The sequence below is a fragment of the Micropterus dolomieu genome, linkage group LG01 (assembly GCF_021292245.1).
Source record: "Micropterus dolomieu isolate WLL.071019.BEF.003 ecotype Adirondacks linkage group LG01, ASM2129224v1, whole genome shotgun sequence".
NCBI lineage: Eukaryota > Metazoa > Chordata > Actinopteri > Centrarchiformes > Centrarchidae > Micropterus > Micropterus dolomieu.
The window spans coordinates 11,005,799-11,028,969 of record NC_060150.1 but is presented as its reverse complement, the minus strand read 5'-3'; the positions used below and the strand labels follow the sequence as shown (position 1 = coordinate 11,028,969).

The 23,171-nt window shown below is 44.6% G+C and overlaps 1 protein-coding gene across 2 annotated transcripts in view; it reads right to left on the bottom strand.

Annotated features, from left to right (window-relative positions):
* nrp2a (neuropilin 2a) overlaps positions 1-23,171 on the bottom strand; it is a 59,309-nt gene that overhangs the window by 32,920 nt on the left and 3,218 nt on the right. For both annotated transcript variants that reach the window (XM_046056808.1, XM_046056818.1), the window contains exons 2-3: positions 16,238-16,415; positions 6,494-6,675 (exon numbers count right to left, since the gene is read on the bottom strand). In XM_046056808.1, coding sequence (XP_045912764.1) covers positions 6,494-6,675; positions 16,238-16,415 — 360 coding nt within the window. The remainder of the gene's footprint in view (positions 1-6,493; positions 6,676-16,237; positions 16,416-23,171) is intronic.

Sequence of the window (23,171 nt, the reverse complement as noted above, 5' to 3'; positions counted from 1 at the left end):
ACTCGGGACTTTACACAAATGTCACACACACAGTCTAATTCACAAACCCTGGCTATTTCTCAGTTTGTTCATTCGCCTCCTCCTCGAACATTTCTATTTTTATATGTAGGCTATAAACAGTCAGGTCTGTTTAGATGTATGTCTTTCTGTGTCTCTCTCTATCTTTATCTTTATTGCTGACGTGATAATGTTTTTTCATTAGGTCTTTGTTTAACTGCACATGTCAGAAATGCCTGCGGTTGTGGCCTTTCTAAATCAACTGATGCCGCTCTGCTCTCCTTGTGGGTATTTATAAGTGCACTTGTAGTGGACGTTGTTTTTTTCCAACTTCTCTCAAGTTACTTGTCCAGGGCTAACACATTTCACATTTTGCTTTGGCAAAGCCTACACATAGCATAAGGTAAAGAGTCTGCCTGCTCTAGTATTTTCCCACCATTGAGTGTGTTAGAAAGCAGATAGGGAGGTCAGGTTGAAGAGACTCGGGGGAGAAGCTTCTGGTAGATTTCAAACCCGGGGAACGTGGGGCTTCTGTCCAGGTTGGTTTGATAATAAGATACATATTCATAAAAACAGTGTTCAGGAGCACAGACATGTTAACAGCACATTCCTTCTGCAGCATTCCTCCAAGGCACCAGTCCTTATTATCAGGCAGCCCCATAAAAGCAGAGAGGCTGACTGGCTGCTCTGGCCCTCCCCTGTCTACACTTGGTTAATGGCAGAGAACTGACCCCAATCAGCACGGAGAGAGAGGGAAAAAACTCAGGAGACTTGCACTGTCTGTGTCTCTCTCGCTTTGTTGTTCCTGTTTTCTAGCAGTCTCCCATCGTCTGTTTTTTTCGTCTTTTCCTCTTTTTTCCACTTTGTTTTGACGCCAATTACCTTCAATGTTTTCACTCCTTGACTCATGTATATATTAATGTATTTACAACGTCTATGTCTGTATCTGTCTGTCTATCAATCTATTTTGCATAGATGTGTGTATGTTGTGCTGAAGATGTTGACACAAAAGAATAAATCTTCCCACCCATGTTAAAAGCAGCCCTCAACCTCTTGTGTCGACTCCCCCACACACGGCAACATCAAAACACCAGTGTATCATCTGCCTTAATGCCAGGAGCTTGCTGCCTACGCAAACACACAGGCGATTGCACACGCACACGCACACGCACACAAACACCCAGAAGCAGGCATTTAGAAATATGACGGTAATTTACAGCTAGCTACTGGCGATATCTCCCTATCCTCTCAACTACTGACCTCACCTCTCTGTATTAAATGCGTTTTTATGTGTGTGTGCATGTCTTGGGCTACTGTGCATGAGTGAACATCATAAACTGGAGTAAACACAAATGCTGTGAATCCGTTTAAGTAGTAAGATGCATGTGACCGTAATATGCTAATGATGAAACAGTAAATGAACTATGCAGTATGCATGAGCCACATGCCGTGTGAGTGTCTTTGCATGAATCTTCAGTTGTAAGATGTCTTTTTTTGTGTATGCCTTTTATTAAGCTCCTCAAATGTGTATCTTTTGCTGCTGGCATGTTTGCCTCTCTGTTTGAGTGTGTCTGTGTCAGAAGGTGTGTGTGACAGCTTCACAGTATGTGTGAGACCCAGTAACACACTGGCCTTGTTTCTTACTGGGTCACAGTGCAGCAGTCTGTAGTCCTACTGCCGAAAACTTCAATCTGAGCACAGCTTGACTCCATCGCCTCCAAACACACCACTCTCTTTTTAGACTGTGTGTTTTACACTTGGTGTGCACAAAATAGTTGCTCATCGCTGCTGCGTGCCAACGCTGTTTGCATGCATGTGTTCATATATTTACGTGTGCATGTGCAGTGTTTGCGTATGCATGAGTACCTTTTTCGTTAGTGCTCATTAGTTCACAGTATATGAACATGCCAAAAACAAGTTCCCCTTGCTACTTCCCTTCGCCACCCCTCAGCCTATCTTACACTCACACACACACATACACACAAATAAAGTGTGCACACACACTCACACATGCTTGCCTTGCGCAGACCCCCAGTTGGTGCTTGCATTGCACCATGAGCTGCCATTTGGCAAGAGCCGTTTGCTGGCAAAGAGGGGGAGGTCATGGCGTGAGTGTGTATGTGTATGTGAGTGTGACGCAGGGGGGTGAGAGGGTGAGTTGCTGGGTAGAAACCACTCGACTCTTACACATGAGTGCCTGATGTAGTAGCAGCTCCACATGTTGTGTCAGGGCAACCCCCTTCCCTCCTCCTCCTCCTACTCCTCCTCTCCTCGTCTCTCCTCTTTTCCTTCCATCCCTGTCTTCTCAGCAGCGACACGCAGAGTCTGTGTTCATTCACTCTTTCAACTCTCTGTCTCGTCTGGCGTCGTCTTGCTCCTCCTGTCCTCGGCACGCAGATCTTGCTGAGGGCTCACCTTTGCGTTTGCGAGTGTCTGCTGCACATCAAAACCGCCTCCCCTTCCGCTGTCTACCTGCCTGTCTCCACCTGACATACACCTACTCCTCATGCACAGACACACGCAGATCTCTCATGTAACGCTGCATGAACTGAGTTCATGATTTCATTGAAGAAAATATCTCCTGAGGCATCCGAGCAGGGCTGAATGTGCGTGTGTAAATGTCTGGCGGAAGGGGTGTACAAAGGGGTGGTGGTGGTGGGGGTGGGGGTTAGGGTGGAAAACCCACAATAACAACAACAATAACAACATCACGAACAAGAAGAAGACCCGAGAAAAGAAAAACAACATTCTTGGCGTGCCATGGCTCGATACTTTTATAGACCCACAGAGACATTCTACATCAGCTTTATATAGAGAGGAATGCTCCTTCTAAGTCATGTATCACATTGATGCCTCTGCTTTGCATTGTGGAATGGAATGTCATCATCAGGTTTTATTTATCTTGAGCACGCCAAATAAAAAAAAAAAACGCAAACGGCAAAAAGCCCCCTGCGGTTTGTGATCAACGTGTTTGTGCAGCTCTTTTTTTCCCTGAGACTCATTCATGCAGTTGCTGATAATACCTTATTATTTAATTTTGGAACACGCTCTCGTCATCGCTGATCAGTTTTGTGCTCATCCAGTTTATTTATTCATGAATTTAATTTACCTTTGCCAGTTAATTACTTGAGTGTAATTCCAGCGTTGGGAGGAATCGGGTATTTCAGGAAAAAACACCACATGGCAATCAGCCATACAGTAACAACCATCACTGACTCAAGGGTCGGCATCCAATCAAAATGATACCATCAGAAATACACACAGGGCCAATGTTATGGCTGGCACTGGGTTGCTGGGTCGCCTTAGGCTGTGCTCCCGCCGTGACCCTACAGATGCCACGGCAGCGGTGACGGAGGGGACCCAACACCCTGGGGTGCTCTCCGCCCTGTCTTAAATCAGGATTGGCTGAGACGTTATCTGCCCCCGCCACTCTAGTGGTGGGCTTTGGGGAACTGGCAAAAAGGGGGCTTTGCTGGCAAGTCTTCCCCCTGTAGCCGTGGTAACAGCGTCAGTGGCACGTGACTGTGTGTAAGGGATGTGTGAGGGATGGTTGGGGGCATGGGGGGTAGTCGGGCTGAATAAAGGGTTATGCACACATGAGTAGGAGCAAAGTAGGCCACAACAATAATGTGGAGGAGGGGAGTCATGCACTTTCACTGTAATGCAGGATTAAGGTGTACGTGTACAGTATGTGTGTGTGTGTATGTCTGTGTGTGTGAGTGTATGGAGGAGGATGGGGGGGTAGGTGGAAGGATGTTGTTTGGGGGAGAACGCTCACCCTTGCTTCCCTCAGGAGGTGTACTAAAGGGTGGAGGGGTATCAGGATGGATGTAGAGTCAAAGGTCGACTTCTGCGCCTCTTTGCTGGAAATAATTAGCTTTCACTGCACTGTACCCCATTATACACACACACACACACACACACACACACACATTGACACAGATTGCTTGTCCAATTTAAAACCCCCTAGAGATGTTACAGTCATCGCTTATGTAATAGGGTTGAATGAACAAAACAAAAACAAGACGCAGTATCACTAGTTCATACTTCAGAAAACAGGCCAAGATATGCATCTCTCTATCGCTTTCTCTCTCTCTCTCACACACACACACACACACACGCACACTGCCAAAACCAGACACACACTGTCTGACTTCTAGACACAGTGTGGTGGGGTCAGTCTGAACTGTAAGCTGTACTGTCTGTTTAAGATGGGAAGGAAGCTGACCAAACACACACACACACACACACACACACACACACTCATACACATCTCCAAGTTGTGTGCTGAGATTTCCATCTCTTCTAGGACGCACCCTTTAAAAACACATGGCCATAAACACACACCCACTCATACACAGACCCACACACTGTACCAAAAATATTCTGCTCCAGTGCAATCTAGAATTATGTCACACTGTTACTGCTTTGATTCTGATTTTAAAAGTAGCTAAAGCTTCAGTAGAATTAATGCTACTGTCGTCTAAAGCTTTTTAGTAATTTCGAAAAAGCAACTAAAATCCATTAACTGGGGTAAAAGTAGTGGTAGTGCAATTACTTCCACTAGGGTAAATAAACACATCTCAGCCTGAGATCGCTGCGTTCCCGTCAAGTTGTAAGCTGTGTTTAGTGGAAACCCATGGCCCAGGCCTGCCACGGTAAGACAAATAGTGATGATGAGAGAGCGTGCAGGCGCTGGAAATGCCGTAATTAACACATGGCCTCAATCACGCATCCTGAATACATTTTTACTCTCTGACTCACTTCTCCCCTGTCGGTCTGTCTCCCTTCAACCCAATCATTTTCCCATCGTGCCAGTCTCTGTCTGTCTGTCTCTCTACCTCTTTCTCTCTCTTTCTCTCTCACACGAACACACACACACACACACAAACGCACACACACACACACACACGTGCATCTATCATTCCGCCTCCACATACATACAGACAGACAGAATCTAACACAACAAGCTGAGTGGAACCACCCACACATGCAGCGAGCAGACACCTACATGTGCTCACACAGTGACACAATCTCTTGTACCCCCTGAATTTATACCGAGATCTTGTTAAAGCCATGGCAACCGCATCCCCCATCCACCAGCCTTCAATCCGTGTGTGTGTGTGTGAAACAGATGCAATCTACACTATTATATTGTCGGGGTTCGAGTTGGTGGCCTTGGTAACGGAGCTGAACGTCAAATCTGGGTCACATTTATTTGACACAAAACCAGAGATATTTTTCAAAGGTAGGAGGTTATAACTCTGGTTTGTTGTGTTCCATACACCCTGGCTTTCACCTTTCTTCAATCTCTTCAATTACAACACATTTTTGTTTTTTAATGAAGATTCACTTTGAGACCTAAAAATCTGAATTAATGAAAGGGGGCCTGTTGTAGAGCTATCAAAAAAGTTGCAAATGCTTCAAAGACAATCAGGTGGTAACTCGCTCAAACATAAATCTTTTAGCCGCCCCAAGGCCACTGGACCATTTCACCTCTCCTCTCTACTATACACACACACCTCAGCACCACCGACAAAACAAATAGACTTTGCACTACAACCTCACCTGCAATGTGCACTTCACCTAACGTACTTCCACGACCTCGAAAAAATTCCATTTGCACACACACTCATCCCCCATCAATCTCCTCGCCTCTCCGCCTCTACCCATAAACCTTTAACCTTAAGTCCAACTCCAAGTTGCCTTGAAGCTCTCTCCATCACCCCACCACCGCCTCACACACCAAACCCTCTTTATCTCCCCAGAGGATGTGGATCCTGCTCCAATTAAGCAAACATTCCTTACATGCTTTCAGGCGGCTTGAAAGTAGTTTAGTATTTTTTTTCTCCTCTCTCTTTAACTTTTGTTAACATGCTCGACTGCCTTTGCTGATGCAAATTGTTCTGAGAGTGTTGGGGTGAATGATCACAGGTTTCGGGCCATTAACATGGGGCAAAGAAGTGGCTCAAAGACAAAATCATTAACTTAAGGATTTATGTACAGCAGAGCCAGAGTGTGGAAACTCATGTGGCCACAAAGGCCTTTGCATGCTTCTAGACATTGAGATAAATTATATGGAATGAGCAGTAGACCCTGACCAACAGTGGTAACAGACACAGTCAGTGACTGAGTAGCTGTAGCACTTTTAGTGAGATTTTGTCCATAATGTAAAAATAAACAACAAGAATCAAACATCAATCAGCTTCTAAACTGTACATGAGCATATTGTGAAACTGAAAGAAGATTATAATAAATCAGTGTATGAAGATCAGAACAGTTAAGAAATGCACACACCATGGATCTCTGTGGAATATCTAGCATAAATATTTCTATCTAACTTGATATAATTAAGTTAATAATATATGCTAGCGTAATATAAGGGAGATCGTCAATTGTTTCGCGATTTGCTAATGTAGAGAAAATATCAACAGATCAATTTATTGTATTAAGTAAACGCCACTTCAAATTTGTCGTATTTTTTATAGTCATTCACCTGTTTTGAAGATCTCGTAGCGCAGAGAGAAGCCAGCCCCCTGGTGGGCGTAGTCTGAGACAAATCTGATCTGGAGGGAGGGTCCAGATGAGATGATTGGCGCTGGGGCGATGTTGCTGCAGTGTCGACCCAGAACATCTGCATTCTCCGAAGTCCCGTCGCGGATTTCGATGAAGTCATATCTGGATACACAAAAAAAGGAGAAAGAAACAAAGAAACAGAGAAAGAGATTATTTCCTGTTGCTTTAAAAGAGAGATAGAAGGAGAGCGGTGGAGGGTATACACATAGGTAGATAGTTATGGGGTTATTGCAACAAGCTAAGCTAAGGAAAAACAGACAGGTGTGGACCTATTTACCATCAGAGTTCAGCCTCAGGACAGACAAGCAAAGCATTAAGGAACACAACATTAAGAGACAAATAAATATATCTGCCACAGACTTGGCTCTCAGTCAAAGCATCCCCGCCTTACTTGTGCTCTTTCCCCTCAGCTGCATTCAATAAATTTAGCTCTTACAGCCCAGTTTCGCTCGGGATGACAAACTGAGATCCCTTTTACATCAGATTGAGGGGAGCAATCCCCAAATCATTAGATCTTGGATCACACAGCAAAGAAGTTGAGGGAGGGCAGTGTTGAGCAAGTGGCTGCAGTCTTAGGGTGAAGATGCAGGCAAATAGACAGCTGGACGGATTGTTTAATAAGAAGCGTAAAAATAGACAGAGAAGCTCATGAAAAAATAAAGAGACGAGGGCCCGGGGAGTGGAAAGGTGAGGACATTAGCAGCTTGGGAGGTGTGGTGGGGTTTAGAGAGAGAAATTAAGATAAATAAATGTGAAGACTACTCGCTTTTTAGCTTCCACATACTTGAGCTCTCAGCTCATTATGACCTCAGACTAGCCAACTGACCCTGAACCATAAAAGCAAATTCTTAACTGTCAGGTCACTCTGCGTGTGTGTGCGTGTGTGCGTGAGAGAGAGAGAGAGAGAGAGCCCACCTGGCTGATCCAGAATTAGCTCGCAGCCCTGTTAAGATAATTCGTCTAACATTATTAGACACATGCAGCAGCACAGAGTCACAGACAGAGGCGACACACTCTTAACTGTCTGTGGTTTTATTTACCATTGACAAAATGTCATCACTGACAACAAATGTTAGTGTTGACATGTTTCCAGTCTGCTGTGCATTTCTACTTGTTCCTAGTATATGCAAAACATGACATTGTTGTTAGGTCAAACATAGGTCTCTATGCCCTTATAAAGACACAAAGTAAGAGAGAAAGGAGAGAATAAAAACCCCAGTGAAGTCCAGCGCGAGCCATGATGAGTGCAGTAAGTTGTTTGCCTGCTGAACTGATGCCTTATTTTAAAGTTAAGGTACCCTTGCATCTCAAGCAGTTTGTTCAAATGGCCTCTACACTCGTCCTGCATGTGTGGCAAAGTCATCTGCTACTTCAAGCGCTGTTTCTGGAGAATGTTTCAGTTCCTCTATTTACATGACAACATTTTTAGGCCTCAGACGAGTGAGTGATATCCAATGAAAACTGTCATTTACTATAAAACACATTCCTTACAGGCATTACCTCCAATAACTGATACCACAGCTTTGTTGATATGATTAAGAAAGGACCAGCCCTGACAGTGAACCACCAGGTTTTTAAGGTAATAATTTGTGGTTGTGACAATACTGTGAGGTGTGGAAAAGTCCATAATTTCAGTTTGTTACTATCTCAGCGCTTAAATACTGTTTTAGGTATTTTACTTAACTAATGTTCTTCCTAAAGAGGCAATCATATTAAAAGGTATCTGTACCTTTTCCACCATCTTTTTAAAAGCATATGATTTTGTTGGTGCTACGTGTGTGTATCTGCGCTTTCTGATAAATATGCATGTTGTCTTTCAAGTTGCGCAACTGTGAATAACTGCCGTGTAATTTTTGTTTCCATAATATTCATCCCTGGTTCTCTCTCCTTCTCTCTCTACAGTGCTAACAAGTTTCTCTGCACCCCCCTTACTGTGATTCCCTGGGTAACTAACTACATCGCCACAGGAGCCCTGTAGCTGCATTGAGGACACCCTCCCGACATACACACATACACACACACACAAACACACTCTTCTCAATTAGTTCATATGACGAAGCCGATAAAAAAACAACAGGGCCGCTGTTGTCTCACTAATTACTGTGATGGGCTCTTTGATGCTGAAAAGGCATCACAGACGTCCCTGGGTTTTAGCCACTCTTAAACACAGCATCTTGCTAAAGTTCTAAACAGGAAACTGTTTTTTACTCGATACTAAACTAATAAAGTATTCGGTAAAGCTGAGAGGCACCAATCAGCACTAGGCTGTGTTTCTTGTTGGCATCTAAGCACTAAGAGTGCCTTTGTACTGCATCTTGGAATAAAACCTGGATTAAGTAGAGTCACTAAGCCTCTTTTTTTGGCAATCTCATTCCTGCAGTGTATTGATTCCTACACAGAGCATTCAAGCTAAGACTGCTGATGGAGGGATAATCCCAACCACATTAATCTGGGTCAGAATGGTACACGCACAGGTGACAGTCATAGTGTGAAAATGCTGCAATGAGCCTGTAATGTCACCACAACATTGTCAGCAGCGTGCAAGCATTTTACGGATGACAATATGTGGGAAGTGGTCTGTTTCATTAAACTAAAAAATATATAAAATGACCATGTACTGTTTTGTGAAACTATAATGAAGCTGCTTTGGAAACGGTTTTGATTTGGCTTCAGAAAGGTATCTAGGTCCAGATTTCACTAAAGGATGCTAGTAGCAGTTATGGATGACTACACAGAATGTTGCAAATTTACTACACTTAACAGGAATTTTGAAGGAACTTAAAGGGGAAAGCTGATTTTAAAGCAGTACTACACCAATTTTACACATCAAGATCAGTTTGCTAGTCATGTTAAGCATCCTGTCATACAATGTCATCTGTAGCTCTGGAGGAGCTTTGTCAAATCTGAGAACATTTCACAAGTGGCATTACTGAGTTAAAGTTAAAGCTTGTCTTTGAAGCTGAGGGTGTGGTGTTTTAAAGACGAGGTTGTTTGTCAGCGATAGAAGATCTAATGAAAGGTGGATTGTGGGAACTCTAGGATCCAGCGCTGTTGGCTAAACGTCAAGCTATGTCTGCCTCTGCTGCAGCATTTGTGCCTGTTCTTTCTGTCCATATGTCTCTCTTGAGCCCCTCAGCTGTATGAAAACGCAATACTAAAATCGCTGGAGTGCTCTTTCACCAATTCACATTATATCTGTGCACCAACATTAAGGAGAACATGAGAATTATTTAAAAATAGATGTTATTTCTAAAGCAATCCATATATTAACTTTGTCCTGTGATATTGATACATTCTTACACTTGACTGCTAGCAGTTACAGTATGTGATGGTTGGGGCTGAATCTAACATGCACAAAAGTAGGCCTGAAGAGTACTTGTGCTAGTGAGTAAAGAAGCCGTTGTCCCATTCTCTTATACATGTCTTCTTTGTAATCCTGCATTACAGAGGCGATCGTAAGGGTTTAGCGGCAAGCTCCCACGGTGAGCCTGTAAGAGCCACGGCTATCCTTAAGTATGCCTGCTTAGGGCTGTAACTGACACATGCTTAGGGAAAACACACACTCAAACATGTGCCAATAAACACGCACACACAAATAGACAGACATGTACAAACAAGCACACACGGATATAGACAAACACAGGCGTGTACACGACGCTGTATCGCCAACACCAAGGATAAAAGGCCCGCGAAAGAGCTGAGAGCCTAATTAGGTTTTAATTGATTTTGGAGTGGGTCTCTATCCTTCTCTCTCCTCGTCTCTCTCTTTCTGTCTCGCTCTCTCCTGTCGTGGATTAACGTCAGTGACTGAGTGTTCCTCAGATGTGATTATTGACCTGTTCACTCAGCCTCTCCCCAGGCTCTGATGAATACATGCATGAGGGCCAGACGTGTGATAGCCAACTGTCGGTCTCTCTCGAACGCACACTTGAGCGCATTCCACGACATTGCGCACACGCACATACATCGTTTGCACATGGGCTCACACACAAGCCTGCACCCATGCATTAGCATCGCGAACCACTCACAAGCACATTGAAGCATTCACGCAGCCCCCCATCCAGATCCAGATTCCATTAGGAGTTGTTTTGATCCAAACCCCGCCTATGTCTGACACCACTTATTCCCCATTCCCAGCTTTCTGTCTGTCTGACAGTCTGTCTGGGTCTGCATGACCGGCCCTGTGTTTAGGGAGCCATTATGGGCACCATTTTCAATTCCCCCCCCCCACGAGGATAGCTGGAGCAGAGGAAGAGGGGTTAAGGAAACTAAAAACCCTTAAGGGCCAGTAATTCTGCACCAGTCCAGACATGTCTTCTCTTCCTCTGCGCTCATATATCACTCCGCCCCTCTGCCAAAACAACTAATTGGCTTTCACACCTTTGGTGTTTGTCCGTGACCAGGGACATTTCCTGCAGGCATTGGGACCTACAAAAAAAATATTTTCAGTATGCATGCACTAGATGTATGTATATTTATAGGCATTCAACTAGCATTTTGTGGCCTTGAGGGCTCCACTAGTGGTCATTCCCCTTGCTATCAACACCAGTCAGTTTGGTCATCTTACTCTGTGGATAACCAAATATTCATATTACAAACCCTGCTGCTACCTTCTTCTCTTATCTTTTGTGAAATCAGAGAAGGGTTTCTCATACTTGTCAGCGAAAGAACTTGGAATATTGTGTTTCATTTAGTTTAATCTAAATGCCTACATAAATACATAAAGCATTCAGTGGGAGCAGAAAAATTACACAAAAGATTAACACATAATTGGTTGTGGGTGCGTCACGGTCGTCTGATTTATTTTGTTTGTGCTGATAAAAGAGCAACAGCTGTTCAAGAATATCAGCAAACCAAAGTTGGCTGTACTCAGACACTTGAGGCCTTCAGCTGAAATGATTTTCCTCTCTCTGGTCCATTGTGTTTTTTTCTCCCCCGTTTTCCACTCTCTGCAGAGAAACCCACAAGATCCCGATCCGATTAACAATGACGACCCTCCTGTCACTTCTGTCTTCTCCCTATTGATGATGTACAGAAGCAAAAATTAAGTAAGGCGGAGGGTGTACAGTAGCCACACACCTACATGCACAAGCATCTACAGACACACACACTCCCACCAACTCCTCCCGCCCTCGATGGGGACTCTAATAAACCATAAGTGCCTCTGAAATATTAACTAGATGCTGCGAGCGAAATCCCTGCAGATCCACAGGGCCTGCCATCTTCAATCTAGCCCCAACACAAATAGCACTCCCCTTCTTCATCTCCTCAAGCCTCACCTCCCTCTTCTGCTGTCCATCACAGATTCATACTTACAGATGACTGGGGCCAAACCGCTGACCACATGCAGTCTGGTTCTCGGCCCCAGACCTTCTAGTGCTGCATCGATCTGAAACATCAGACTATAACTGCTGTCTGAGCTGATGCCGTGACCCTGCTGACCCTGCTGGATGCATTTTAATCGACCTCTATCAACATATATTTGCGACGGAGATTTTCCTCTGGACTGAACAGCTTCACAGAGAGAGGCCTGGGACACCAGTGCTGCACGAGGCTAAATTAATAGTTTTGATGCATTGCTCATATGTGAATGTCTATGTGGTGGGCGAGAGCAATCGATCAAAGAAAGCATTTGAAATGGTTGATAATACTGGTTTCTACATTTAATCATACCTGTTACTTATTACATCATCATTATAGCACTGGCAACTGTAATAGCCATGACCGCTGGACGCTGATGACCATGATCTTGGCCTAAACGCCGGCCAAGTGCCAGATATTGACAAATCAGAATCTCATTCCCCTTTCATTCTTAACCACAACCCTCCTCCTCCTCTTCATCTCCTTCCCTCTCTTCCTCCAGCTATTGCTGATCATCTATCGATTTCCCATTACAAGTGGAATACAGACATTGATCCCACACCTCTCTGCCCCCCCTTGGGTATTAGTAAGAGGGTGATATCATGCATACACACACACACACACTCTTGCAAACACAGGAGAGTTGTTGTTATGTGTTGGAAACATCCCTCACTGTGAGCATGCATGTCACAGGCCAAGGGGATTTACAGCTTTGTGTGTATGTGTGTAATGTTATAAAGTTATATCATCAAATCTTCCCACCTCATGCTGCATTCAATAACAACTAACCAAATAAAAGTGAGAAAATAAAAACCACAGAGGTGGAAGAAATGGATCTTCCTGAATGATTACCGTTTTACGGCATATGTATGTGTGTGTGTTTGTGTGTGTGTGTTTATGTGCAAGTCAAGTGTGTAAAAATGAAAATACTTCTTCCTCGGGCCAGAGGAGAGGGAGAACAAAGGGAGGAAAGAGATAGATCAAGAAAGGGACAGAGGAAGATGAAGCAAAAGAGAAAGAGAGCCGGTGAAAAACAGAAAAAGAGAGGGAGGAAGGGAGAATCACCTCTCTCTCTCTCTCTCTCTCTCTCTCCCCCCTCTTCAGCTCCTGGTATATCACTAGGTAGCATCCTGGGGCTTGGTGATGGCAGATTGCATTAGAGATATGGGCCTGATATTTCATCTAGCCTTTATTACATTTAGTTCACATCAATCGGCTGGCAACCTGGAGGTAAGAGCTATTTGGCACACGGCCGGACTCCCCCTGAAATGAAATCCTGAATTAAAGTGCCACCTCAGACACGGAGCGCCTGCATAAGGCTGCAGATTTGATTGCTGCAGTAGAGCCGTGGTTTGGCTGCTTTACATCGTCCGAATACTGACAGTTTGAACCCACTGAGGGAAAATCACCAGCTGGCCAGGGATATTAGCCAGAGTTCAGACCCCTTGCCTGGGCTGACCAAGCACTTTTCTCAGTTTTATAAGGCCCTAAAGTGCCCAAGGGGGGATATGATGGCCGATGAGCACTCTTACACCGACAGGTTGCATATTTAAGTGTGTACGTGCATGTGTTTTTAAACGAATCACATGGCCTTTTACAATCTTTGTAACCGTGTTGTAGTCTTATTTTTTTCTGATTCCATGATCAGCAGTCTAGACCACATAGCTTGGCGTCTTTCAGGTAACACACAGCTCTGGTTTTCTCTCCCGTCGTCTCTGTAATCCCAGCTGTCACACAGATTTCCAGCCTTGACCAAGATGGTGAGCCCTCCACCTCTGCAGCCCTCCGGCTCCCCTCGCCCTAACCTTACAGAGTACCGTGAAAACATGCAAAAATCTACTCTGCTCACTCACACTGCCATGCCTAATCATACAGGCAAAAAAAAGGGCAGCTACCAGTAACAGTGCTACAGGGCTCGGATCAATCCGGGGAAAAAAGCATAGCACAGAACGGAGAGAGGAGCAATATCGAGCCGTACTTTAGCTTTTCCACTTATTTCTGCTGCTATTTCTGTGCCCCAAAGGGAAATGCATCCTCCATGAAACACAGAAGGGCAAGCACATTAGTGTTAGAGGTTATGCATAAATAAATGTTGGCGTGATCCCCTATTTCTCTAATGGGCCTTTATAATAGGGGTTATCACTGGGATGCTGGATGGATAGATGGATGGAATAGGGAATAGGGAAAGGGGAAGTGGAGCGGCTAGTCTTACAAACTAACACTCTTGCAGAGTTACCCACATGTAGACAATTTTTCCCACCCACGCTCCCTGACTCTCTTTCTCTCTTTCACACACACACACACACACACACACATATATATATATATACAGGATGAAGGGAGATTGAGTGGGAGTGTGTGTTAGAGGGCAGGCCAAGGCCTCAGTCCCTCCAGGCAAGCGTAAAAAAAAAATCCATCCCAATAAAACCCTCTGTGGATTGAAGAAAAGAGGAGGCATTTCAGTATTTTCTTCCTCTTCCCTCGGCCTCCTCTTGCCCTGTACGCCTTGGGCTGTGAGAAACTGCTTGACACACTGCTTATCAACAGCTGAGCCATTCCTCTCTCTATACCACTACAGCAGGGAAGTCCAGTGTGCTAGTGTTGACACTGTGACACCGGTGTAAAGGCGTTATTACTGAGAAACATATTGCAAGGGAGATAATTATGCAACATTTTGCCTTTGACAAAAGCGTCAGAATCCTGGAGACACAAAGCAGAGACATCAAAATAACATTTCCAGTTCACAGCGACGTGACACAACCGTGTGAATAGAGCCGACAATCAGTAGAAAAGCCTTTTACCAAAGCAGCCATTGATGTCCTCATGAACATTACATTTCTCTCCTGGCCAGACAAAGTGCTTTGTCAGTGAACAATACAAAAACACCCATCTAGGATTAGTAATTATTTAATTTGCAGAGAGAATGGCGGGCTGGAGCAAGGAAAGGAGAAATAAACGCTTATAATTGCAGAGACTACACTGATAAATCGTGCCTGCATTCAGTTTAAACACACCAAATGGATAATGAAAGTCTCAAAATGGGTGAATTGTATAACATTCGCCCTGACTAAGATGTATAAAAGTGGATTAAACAGTGGTGACTGTGACTTCTTCCTGCTTCCTCTGAGGTAGAAGAAAATAGAAGACCATATGATTTAGATTATTCATGTCTCTGAGAAAGGAAACTGACCAATGCAGTCATATCCAGACAAACAGCTGGGCCTCATTCTCTTCTTCTTCTTCTTCTCCTTCTTCCCTTCCCTGTGTTCTCTCTCTCTGCCCCACTCCTCTTTCATCCTATCCTGTCTTTCCCCCATACTATCTGCCCTCCGTATCCAAACAGACATACAGGTTTTTAAATGTTGCTTGGCATTTGCTTATCAGATGGAGGGGGATTACAGCCGGACAGTCCTGATAATGTCAGATAGGTATGCAGACACATACACAGAAAGGATTCTTAAAATGTGTCTAAACTTTCTGATTGCGGATTATAAATCTGTGTGTTGTCCTTCAGCATGTAAAAAACTTCAATTATCTGGTGCCAAGCAGATTATAAGAAAAATATTTTTATTTTTGTCCTAACCAGTGAAAGACACACATGGACTAATTATTGAGTCATGTGAATCATTCTTTCCATTCAGTCCTTCAGTCTGTATTCACTACCATGCTAATGAGATGTGGAAACTAAAATGAGCAACATTTACTGCTCTCTGAACTGTTGAGGTCATGTGCAGCTGACGTGCCCTTGAGCAAGGAATTCAACCCAGTAATTGCCCCAGAGAATATAATACTGAAGGTCCGCGGTTGCACTGGGCAGCATTGAGGACATAATGTGTGAATGCGAAAAAAGGACGGTGCTATAAAAGAGTTTATGTGCTCAGCATTCTGTCAACAAATAATAATTTCACAAAAAGAAAAACAAAGTGCACTTAATGGTCTGCATTTTGCGGAAAGCTTGTATCTACAATTAAAATTTCCTTTGCGACCGACCTGTTGTGGTCAAAATGTGGAAAATGTTTCAACAAGTTGGGATCAAGCCAAACCACTGGCAGTCAATTATAATAATATGTAAAAATCTTTAACAGGAAATTACTTATGTGAATTGCAAATGGTTTTGCAGCATACTAATGAAAATGTCAGCATAAATCATAATTCAGCCAGAATAAAAATAGACCCTGAAGGCTTATTGGTCAAAGCAATTTTTCTGATTGAGCGTTTTACAGACGTCACTATTATGACACGCTTTCGTCTCCGCCCTCTCCCGTAGGCCCCCATTCTCCCGTTTGTCCCCTCCCAGTCTTACTTGCAGTCGAGCCTCTCGATCTCAAAGTGTGGGTTGAAGTTGAGGACAATGCGCTGTGAGGGCTCCGGTGCCGTGATGATCCAGTGACAGTTCTGGTGAGGCGGGTACTCCAGAGGATAACCGGGGGAGGTGATGTAACCCGCCTCGCTGGCATCGAAGATGCCTCCGCACTCTGACACTGCAATAGAGACAGAGAGAGAAAGACAGAAGGGTGGGGTACAGCGAGACGTAACAGTTATTGATTGTACAAAAGACAAAATACAGGAATGATTCAGTATATTAAGTTGTTTTTTTAATGCATTTCTACATCTGTCACTTGCATGGCAGGACATAAATCCCGAGTAAATGGTACACTCCCTGTGAACAGTGACTCAGAAGACGTGCCTTCTTTTACCTTGTTTCTCTGTATAAAGATGTGACGAGCAACAAATGAACAGTAAAACAAAGAAAGCAATTTAGGCCGTCAGTTAGGAGGAAATTGGAAAAACTTCTCCATTGTGGATTCTCAATGCGAGCGGGACCACATGGGTAAGCTATTAAAACAATAAAAGATCATCACTGCCACATTTGGTGAGCACACACAAACACACACAAACACACACACACACACACACACACACACATACACGCAGGGAAAGACAGACTCTTTTTCACCCTCTTCCACACCCAGGCTCTTATCTCTCTAGTTCCCCCGCTGGGAGCGTTCTCCAAGTGTAATTGTTGCTCCAGCAAGCCAATCTGCAAACATTAGGACACATTCCCTGATCCTATCACGCTCTCCCAGGAACAATAGCCTGCCAATGGCATTGCTCGGCAGGCTTAGACAGGAAGTGACACACAGACGGCCTGTCTAGCGGGGTTCTGGGGGGTCACCCCGACTCTGTAATGAGAAGCTACCGCGTCAACAAAGGCCCTATTCTCTGCTTACGCCCTGACAGCTACCGCAGCTCTCACGCTTTGCGTTATCTCCCATAAACACGCTAAACACATAAACTCACATGCACATACAAAAGGAACATGTATATGGGTATTCTTCATGCACACACACACACACACACACACACACACACCCACACACCCAATGGGACATCACACACACAAGCACACACACAGCACTGTGCACAATGGTTCTTTTATTACTCCTGCATTGCAATAGATTTGGAGTATTATTATTCTTTACGGAGGCAAAGGCGAAACGTGTTCTCCATGACAACGGCGGGAGGTGGTTTAGCTACCTACATCTGTCTGAGTGTATGTATGTGTGTGTGGTTGCTGATGTACCAGGGGCATCTCTAAATGTAATGAAATTTGTAATATTGAACACAAAGAGGGACAAATGTTTTCTTCATATTGCAGCTGACGTATGAGAAAAACACAATACAGAGGAAGGAAAACAGCTATATCGGGCAACAAACTAATGCTTATGGTGTACTGCCACTAACGATGCACTACCAAATGGTTGACTTAACCACTCAGCCGTTGAGCTGCATCTATTCTTGACATAAATGGGTTGATAGTCTCGCCTGTTTCTTTCAAATTTCTGTGAAAGCATCAATAAAGGAAGCGGGAAAGAAGAAAAACACAGCAGCAAAGGCTTGAAGTGTAATAGACCCTTCAAGTGATGACATTTCCACCGCCTATTGTGCTTAAAAGGCACACTTAAGATTCTCTGACATTTGATAGAGCTGCGATGGCTTCCTTACTTTGTTACTGGAGAGGAGCGATGCCCACGCTCCCACACCAGGCACACGTAGCTGCCGGTGATTTCCAGTCCAGCCGCCCACATGCACACATACAGCCACACATACGAGCTGTTACACGGCTGTACAACACACACACACACACACACACACACACACACACAAGTTCAGCCACATGTGCACACATGAAGGCACTCGCACGTACAGGGATGCATGCTTCAACACACTCCCATGATTTTATGCACATGCACACACACACACACACACAGCCGCTGCTCCATGTTCAAACGGCCACCCACGCACGCACACATCCAAATACATACAGAGGGCCTGTCAATCACAAGGCCCAACAGAAGTATAAAAAAATAGCTAACTGAAATATTTCAAAAAGATAGCACGGATGGCAAAGAATGACAGAGACAGACAGAAAGCCACACGCACACAGACATCTCTTTATCTGCTTTAGCTGTGCAGACAGAGAGTCATTGTTGGGAAGCCTATGGAGGGAATGGTGTGCAAGAGGCTATCAGCACGCAGAGCCCCGGCAGATTAAGCCGTTTGGGGAGAATCCCGCAGCCTCAACACTTTTTCCCTGAGCTGCCCATTCAATGGCCTCCAAGGCGGATGAGGAGGGGTGGAGGTGAGAGTAGGGAAGATGGGGGGAAAGGATTACAGTGGGAAAAAGGTGAAGGAGAGGAGGGGAGAGAGGATGAAAGCAGAGGGAAGTGGAGAGGGAGAGTAGAAAAAGGGTGGATTGGAAAGGAGGAGACAGTGAGGCGATGTATAAAAGATGGATTGAAGAAGAAGGGGGGTCGGAAGGGGAGGAGGGTGAAGGCATTGGGTGGGGTTGATGTACGATGGGCGGATGCGAGGACATAGGTGGGAGAAGAGAGGACGAGTGACAGGTGGAGAGACAGAGGGAGGGAGGTGGCAAAAGGTGATGAGGAAGGAGAAATACACAGAGTAAGGAAGGGAGAGAGTGAGAGAAGAGACCGTGTGTGTGTGTCTGTGTGTGTGTGTCTGTGTGTGTTCTGCGCAGAGAGCCTGACGAGCCTCATTAAGACATGCCTGCTATCCAGCAGCTCCCTGTAGACACTGACCCCACTGGGAAACCTCTGCAAGTCAGAGTCAGCACACACACACACACACTCACACTGGTAGCATGTGAGTGTGTGTGTGTGTGTGTGTGTGTGTGTGTGTGTGTGTGTGTGTGTGTGTGTGTGTGTGTGTTTGTGTTGGTGGGCGTTTGTTTGCAGCTGCTAAGAAAACAACATAGAATGATGCGGCAGCAGCAATATATCTGTACTAAATGAACTGCTGTGAGAAGATTTTTTGATTATGATAACAGATATGTGTATTTCTTCTTTAATTGCTTGAACGTCCATGGCAATTAGTTAGCACAAAATATGTGTGTGTGTGTGTGTGTGTGTGTGTGTGTGTGTGTGTGTGTTTGTGTGTGTGTGTGTTTCACTGTCAAGCAGAATGTTTTGGTGAGAACAGAACTTGTGGTGTTGGATGAGTAACACAGGGGAAGCACTCAGGAGCTGCCAGCAAGCTTTATGAATTACACTGTCTCTTCTACTAGAGGAGCCAATCTGTCTACACACACACACACACACACACACACACACACACACACGCACAAGTTTCACATTTGTTTCTACAGTGCAGGGACCAAGACCCTATTACATGAGAACAATGTCTACTACTATGCGTGTGTGTGTGTGTATTTGCAGAAGCGCGTTTTTCATTATTATTCTGACTGAAACGCTGCAGAAATACTAAAATGTGTGTATGTATGTAAAATCACTCTCCCCTGTGTGTGTGTGTGCATTTTGTAGTCACTCCAGGTCAAGTCAAACTCACTGATGTCTTGTTAGCCCCTGTGAGTGCCTTTATCTTTATTATCTGGGAAAATGTGCATATGTCTGCATGTCTTAGCTCACATTCTGTGGTGTGTGTGTGTGTGTGCGTGCGTGTACCCACGCTCTCATTTCTATTAGCTGCCTTATCAGGGAAGTATGGCGTCACGCTCTGGGATAAGCTGCGAGTGTGAGGAGAGGAGCTGATAAATCCCTCCATCATTCCTAGTGTCTCTCGCCCCTCCCTCCCTCGCTCGCTCCCCCCCACCTTAATTAAAAAGTGCTATCACCCCGGAGTGAGGGAATGAGAGGGGAGACTGGGCAGCACTCATCCATTCAGTCAAGAGCAGGGGTTGTCTCTCCGACTGCTTTTAATCTCACCCATTCCACACTAGACTGGACCCAAGGAGAGGGAGAGGATGAGGAGGAAGGGAGATTTACTTTCATTGCCCTGTGCTTTAAGACCTTTATGCTGAGGTGGAATGACAGTGCCTGCTTTGGGAAAAAGAGGCAGTGAGTGTGTGTGAGAATTAAAAATTCACGTGAATGAATAACTGACATACAGTTATCAAGATGCCACTTTCAAAGCTTTCCTGGAGTCATCGTTTTGCTTTCTGTAATTGCTGAATTCACTTGTGATCATGGGCGTAGTTTCAGTTTCAGTCCCGTTATGCAAAAAGAAAAAATGAATGGTAATCTAACATGTATAACATTATAAATAAAATCATATTTTGACCCTCACCCTCTTGCTTGTGAGCTAAAAGTGTAAGTTTCACCGCTTACTCATTGCACACTCATACCATCCATCCATCCATCGTCAACCGCTTATCCTGTGTACAGGGTCGCGGGGTGCACACTCATACTCATTGTTTAATTTACTTGATGCACTGAGGCCACTTTAAGGTGACGAAATTAGTTTCTGCATTTCCCATGATTGTGAGCCATATAATTTGCGACAATTTAAAAAGAAGTCCTTCCACTTAGAAAGACTGACATAATAACATGTACTGCTGTTCTATATAGGTTCAACATCTTCTGCAGCTAGTAATCTACTAGAATAAACAAAAAGTAACCAAAACACAGCAACAAGCAACTATCAGCCCAGAAGAGCAGCATACGCAGACAAAAGCTTTTTGTTTAACAGTGTTAAATGTGTTTAAGAAGGGATTTTTTTTCTTTTAAAAAATAACAAAAGCTACATCAAAGGCAGATAATATCCCCAAATCCTCTTTTCCTTTCTCTCTGTTTCCTTTTTCTTTTCTCTTTCTACTGCTCCCTCCCTAACAGGATAAGTGCCCCATGCTAATCAGCTAAATGCACAGTGCCGGCCATCGTGATCAATGGTTCAATGGATCAATCGAGTAAACAGATGGTTGCTGGTGCCTGCAGGGGGTAATGGTGTGGGCCTAATCCTAAACACTACCTGACTACAGTATCATGTCTCTTTCTCCCTTGGTGCACTCTTTTGTCTCTGTGCGGGAGCATCAAACCTGCACCGCCGAAGCACTTTTCACAAAAGATTTCCCTGTCTAAAGAGTGGAAATAGCAGCGCCTACATCAGCAAGAGGGAGCTGTGAAGAATTGAGCTTCGCCACAAGAGTCTTGGTGATTTGTTGCCACCCTCGACCCCCCCACCTTAGAGAATGTTACCTTTCAGTGGAACTGACTGCTTAAAAAACCCTTTCTGGGAGAATTGCAGTTCTTCTAAAAGCACACCCTTAGTACCCTCTCCTCTTTAACCCCGCTTGTGAATTACAGTGAATTTAAAATGCCTTTCCTCTTGACAATACTAACCCCCTCCCAGCTACCACCTAAACCCGTCCCTGAGCACCCATTAAGACCCCCCTGTGCGGCTAATGCAGCAGATTGAATAACCCTGCACTGTTTTATTTATTAGGATCTTGTTTTTAATTTCACCCCAAGTGTGGTGGGCTGTTCCAGGGCTACACGCGAGCCTGTGACTCTCATACCTGAATGGTATTGAACGGGCCACTCAGTTTGTCTTTGGCTATGAATGCTAATAGGTGACCTTGTTTTTGCAGCTGATACCTCTGAGGCTGGGGCAGATTAAAACAGGGAGAAATGCAAAGAATTGAAGGGCGGGTGTTAGACGAGAGGAGGAGAGAAAAGGCAACGGCGTAAGAGAATAAACCAAACAGAGAAGGGCAATAAATACCAACAAAGACGATAAAAATTATAACGTCCATTCAGCCGGAGCTAACATTTGGAAAATAAATGATTAAAGGAGTAGAAATCCAACTCTGGAAGTAGTCGATACCATAGGTGGAGAGGATGCACAGCCGCCCACTCAATAAACATGCAAATGAGCTGCTTAATGGCTTGAATATTAATGCTTGGAAAGGAGTAATTGATGTACATGTCACTGAGTCAAACTATTGTGATTACAGTACAAGTGGAGTGGAAGTATCTCTGCTTAAAAGATAAAGACAGCTGCAACTAGGTCTTGTGACATGAAAAAGGACCTGTCCTATTCCACATGATGCGCCCATCAGAGCATAACAGGCCACAACTGGAAATGTCCAGGCACCGAAACATCGTTCATGGATCATTTATCTTCAGACCATGTAAGATTTTTGTACTTACAGAGGCTTCTGGCAGAGATGCCTCAGGCGTGCATCATTTTGTTTCAAATCATTATATTTTAAGGGAACCCCTTTTGCTACTAGAAGCGTATCAAGTTGCTAAAACTAGTCTCTCATCAAACGCAGGAACTCTTTGGAAACCTTTAATATGACTCCACTGTGCTTGACTTTCACGAGAGCATCATTTTCTAACAGAGTGTCTGTTTCTTTTACACTCTGGCTGTGATTTTACCACTTTACTTTAGCAGTGTCACCTCAGGTGATAATGTCACTTCATAACCCCTTAATATGATCTATTCCCTCTAAGTCCAGGGTCACGTTTACTCTGTGACCCCTGCACACTTTGATGTTGCCCTTTCCTCTCACTCTCTGCTTGATGCACAACCGCCCACCAGTCTCTCCTCCAAGTCTTCCTCTTCCTCGTTCCCTTCTGTTCCTTCCTTCACGTTATGGCCATGTGGCTCACTTTTCTGTGCCTTGGGTAGCTTTGCATCTGCATTCCATCATTGTCTTCCTGTCCCCTCACATCTCTCTCCCTGTCTCTGCTGAACCTTCTTTCTCTCCCCTGACTCTGGGAACCTCCTTGTTCTGTCTCTATTCTGTTCTCTTTCAGTCTCTCTTTCCTCTGGCATCTGTGTGTAATGCGGCTCTTGAGGGGAGCATGGAGGCAGGGACATGTGGTGCACTGTCTTGGAGAGAGAGATGGGGGTGGGGGGTGGGGGGGGGGGTAGCTTCTTGCTTGCCTGATGACTGCCAAGAGGCCCACATC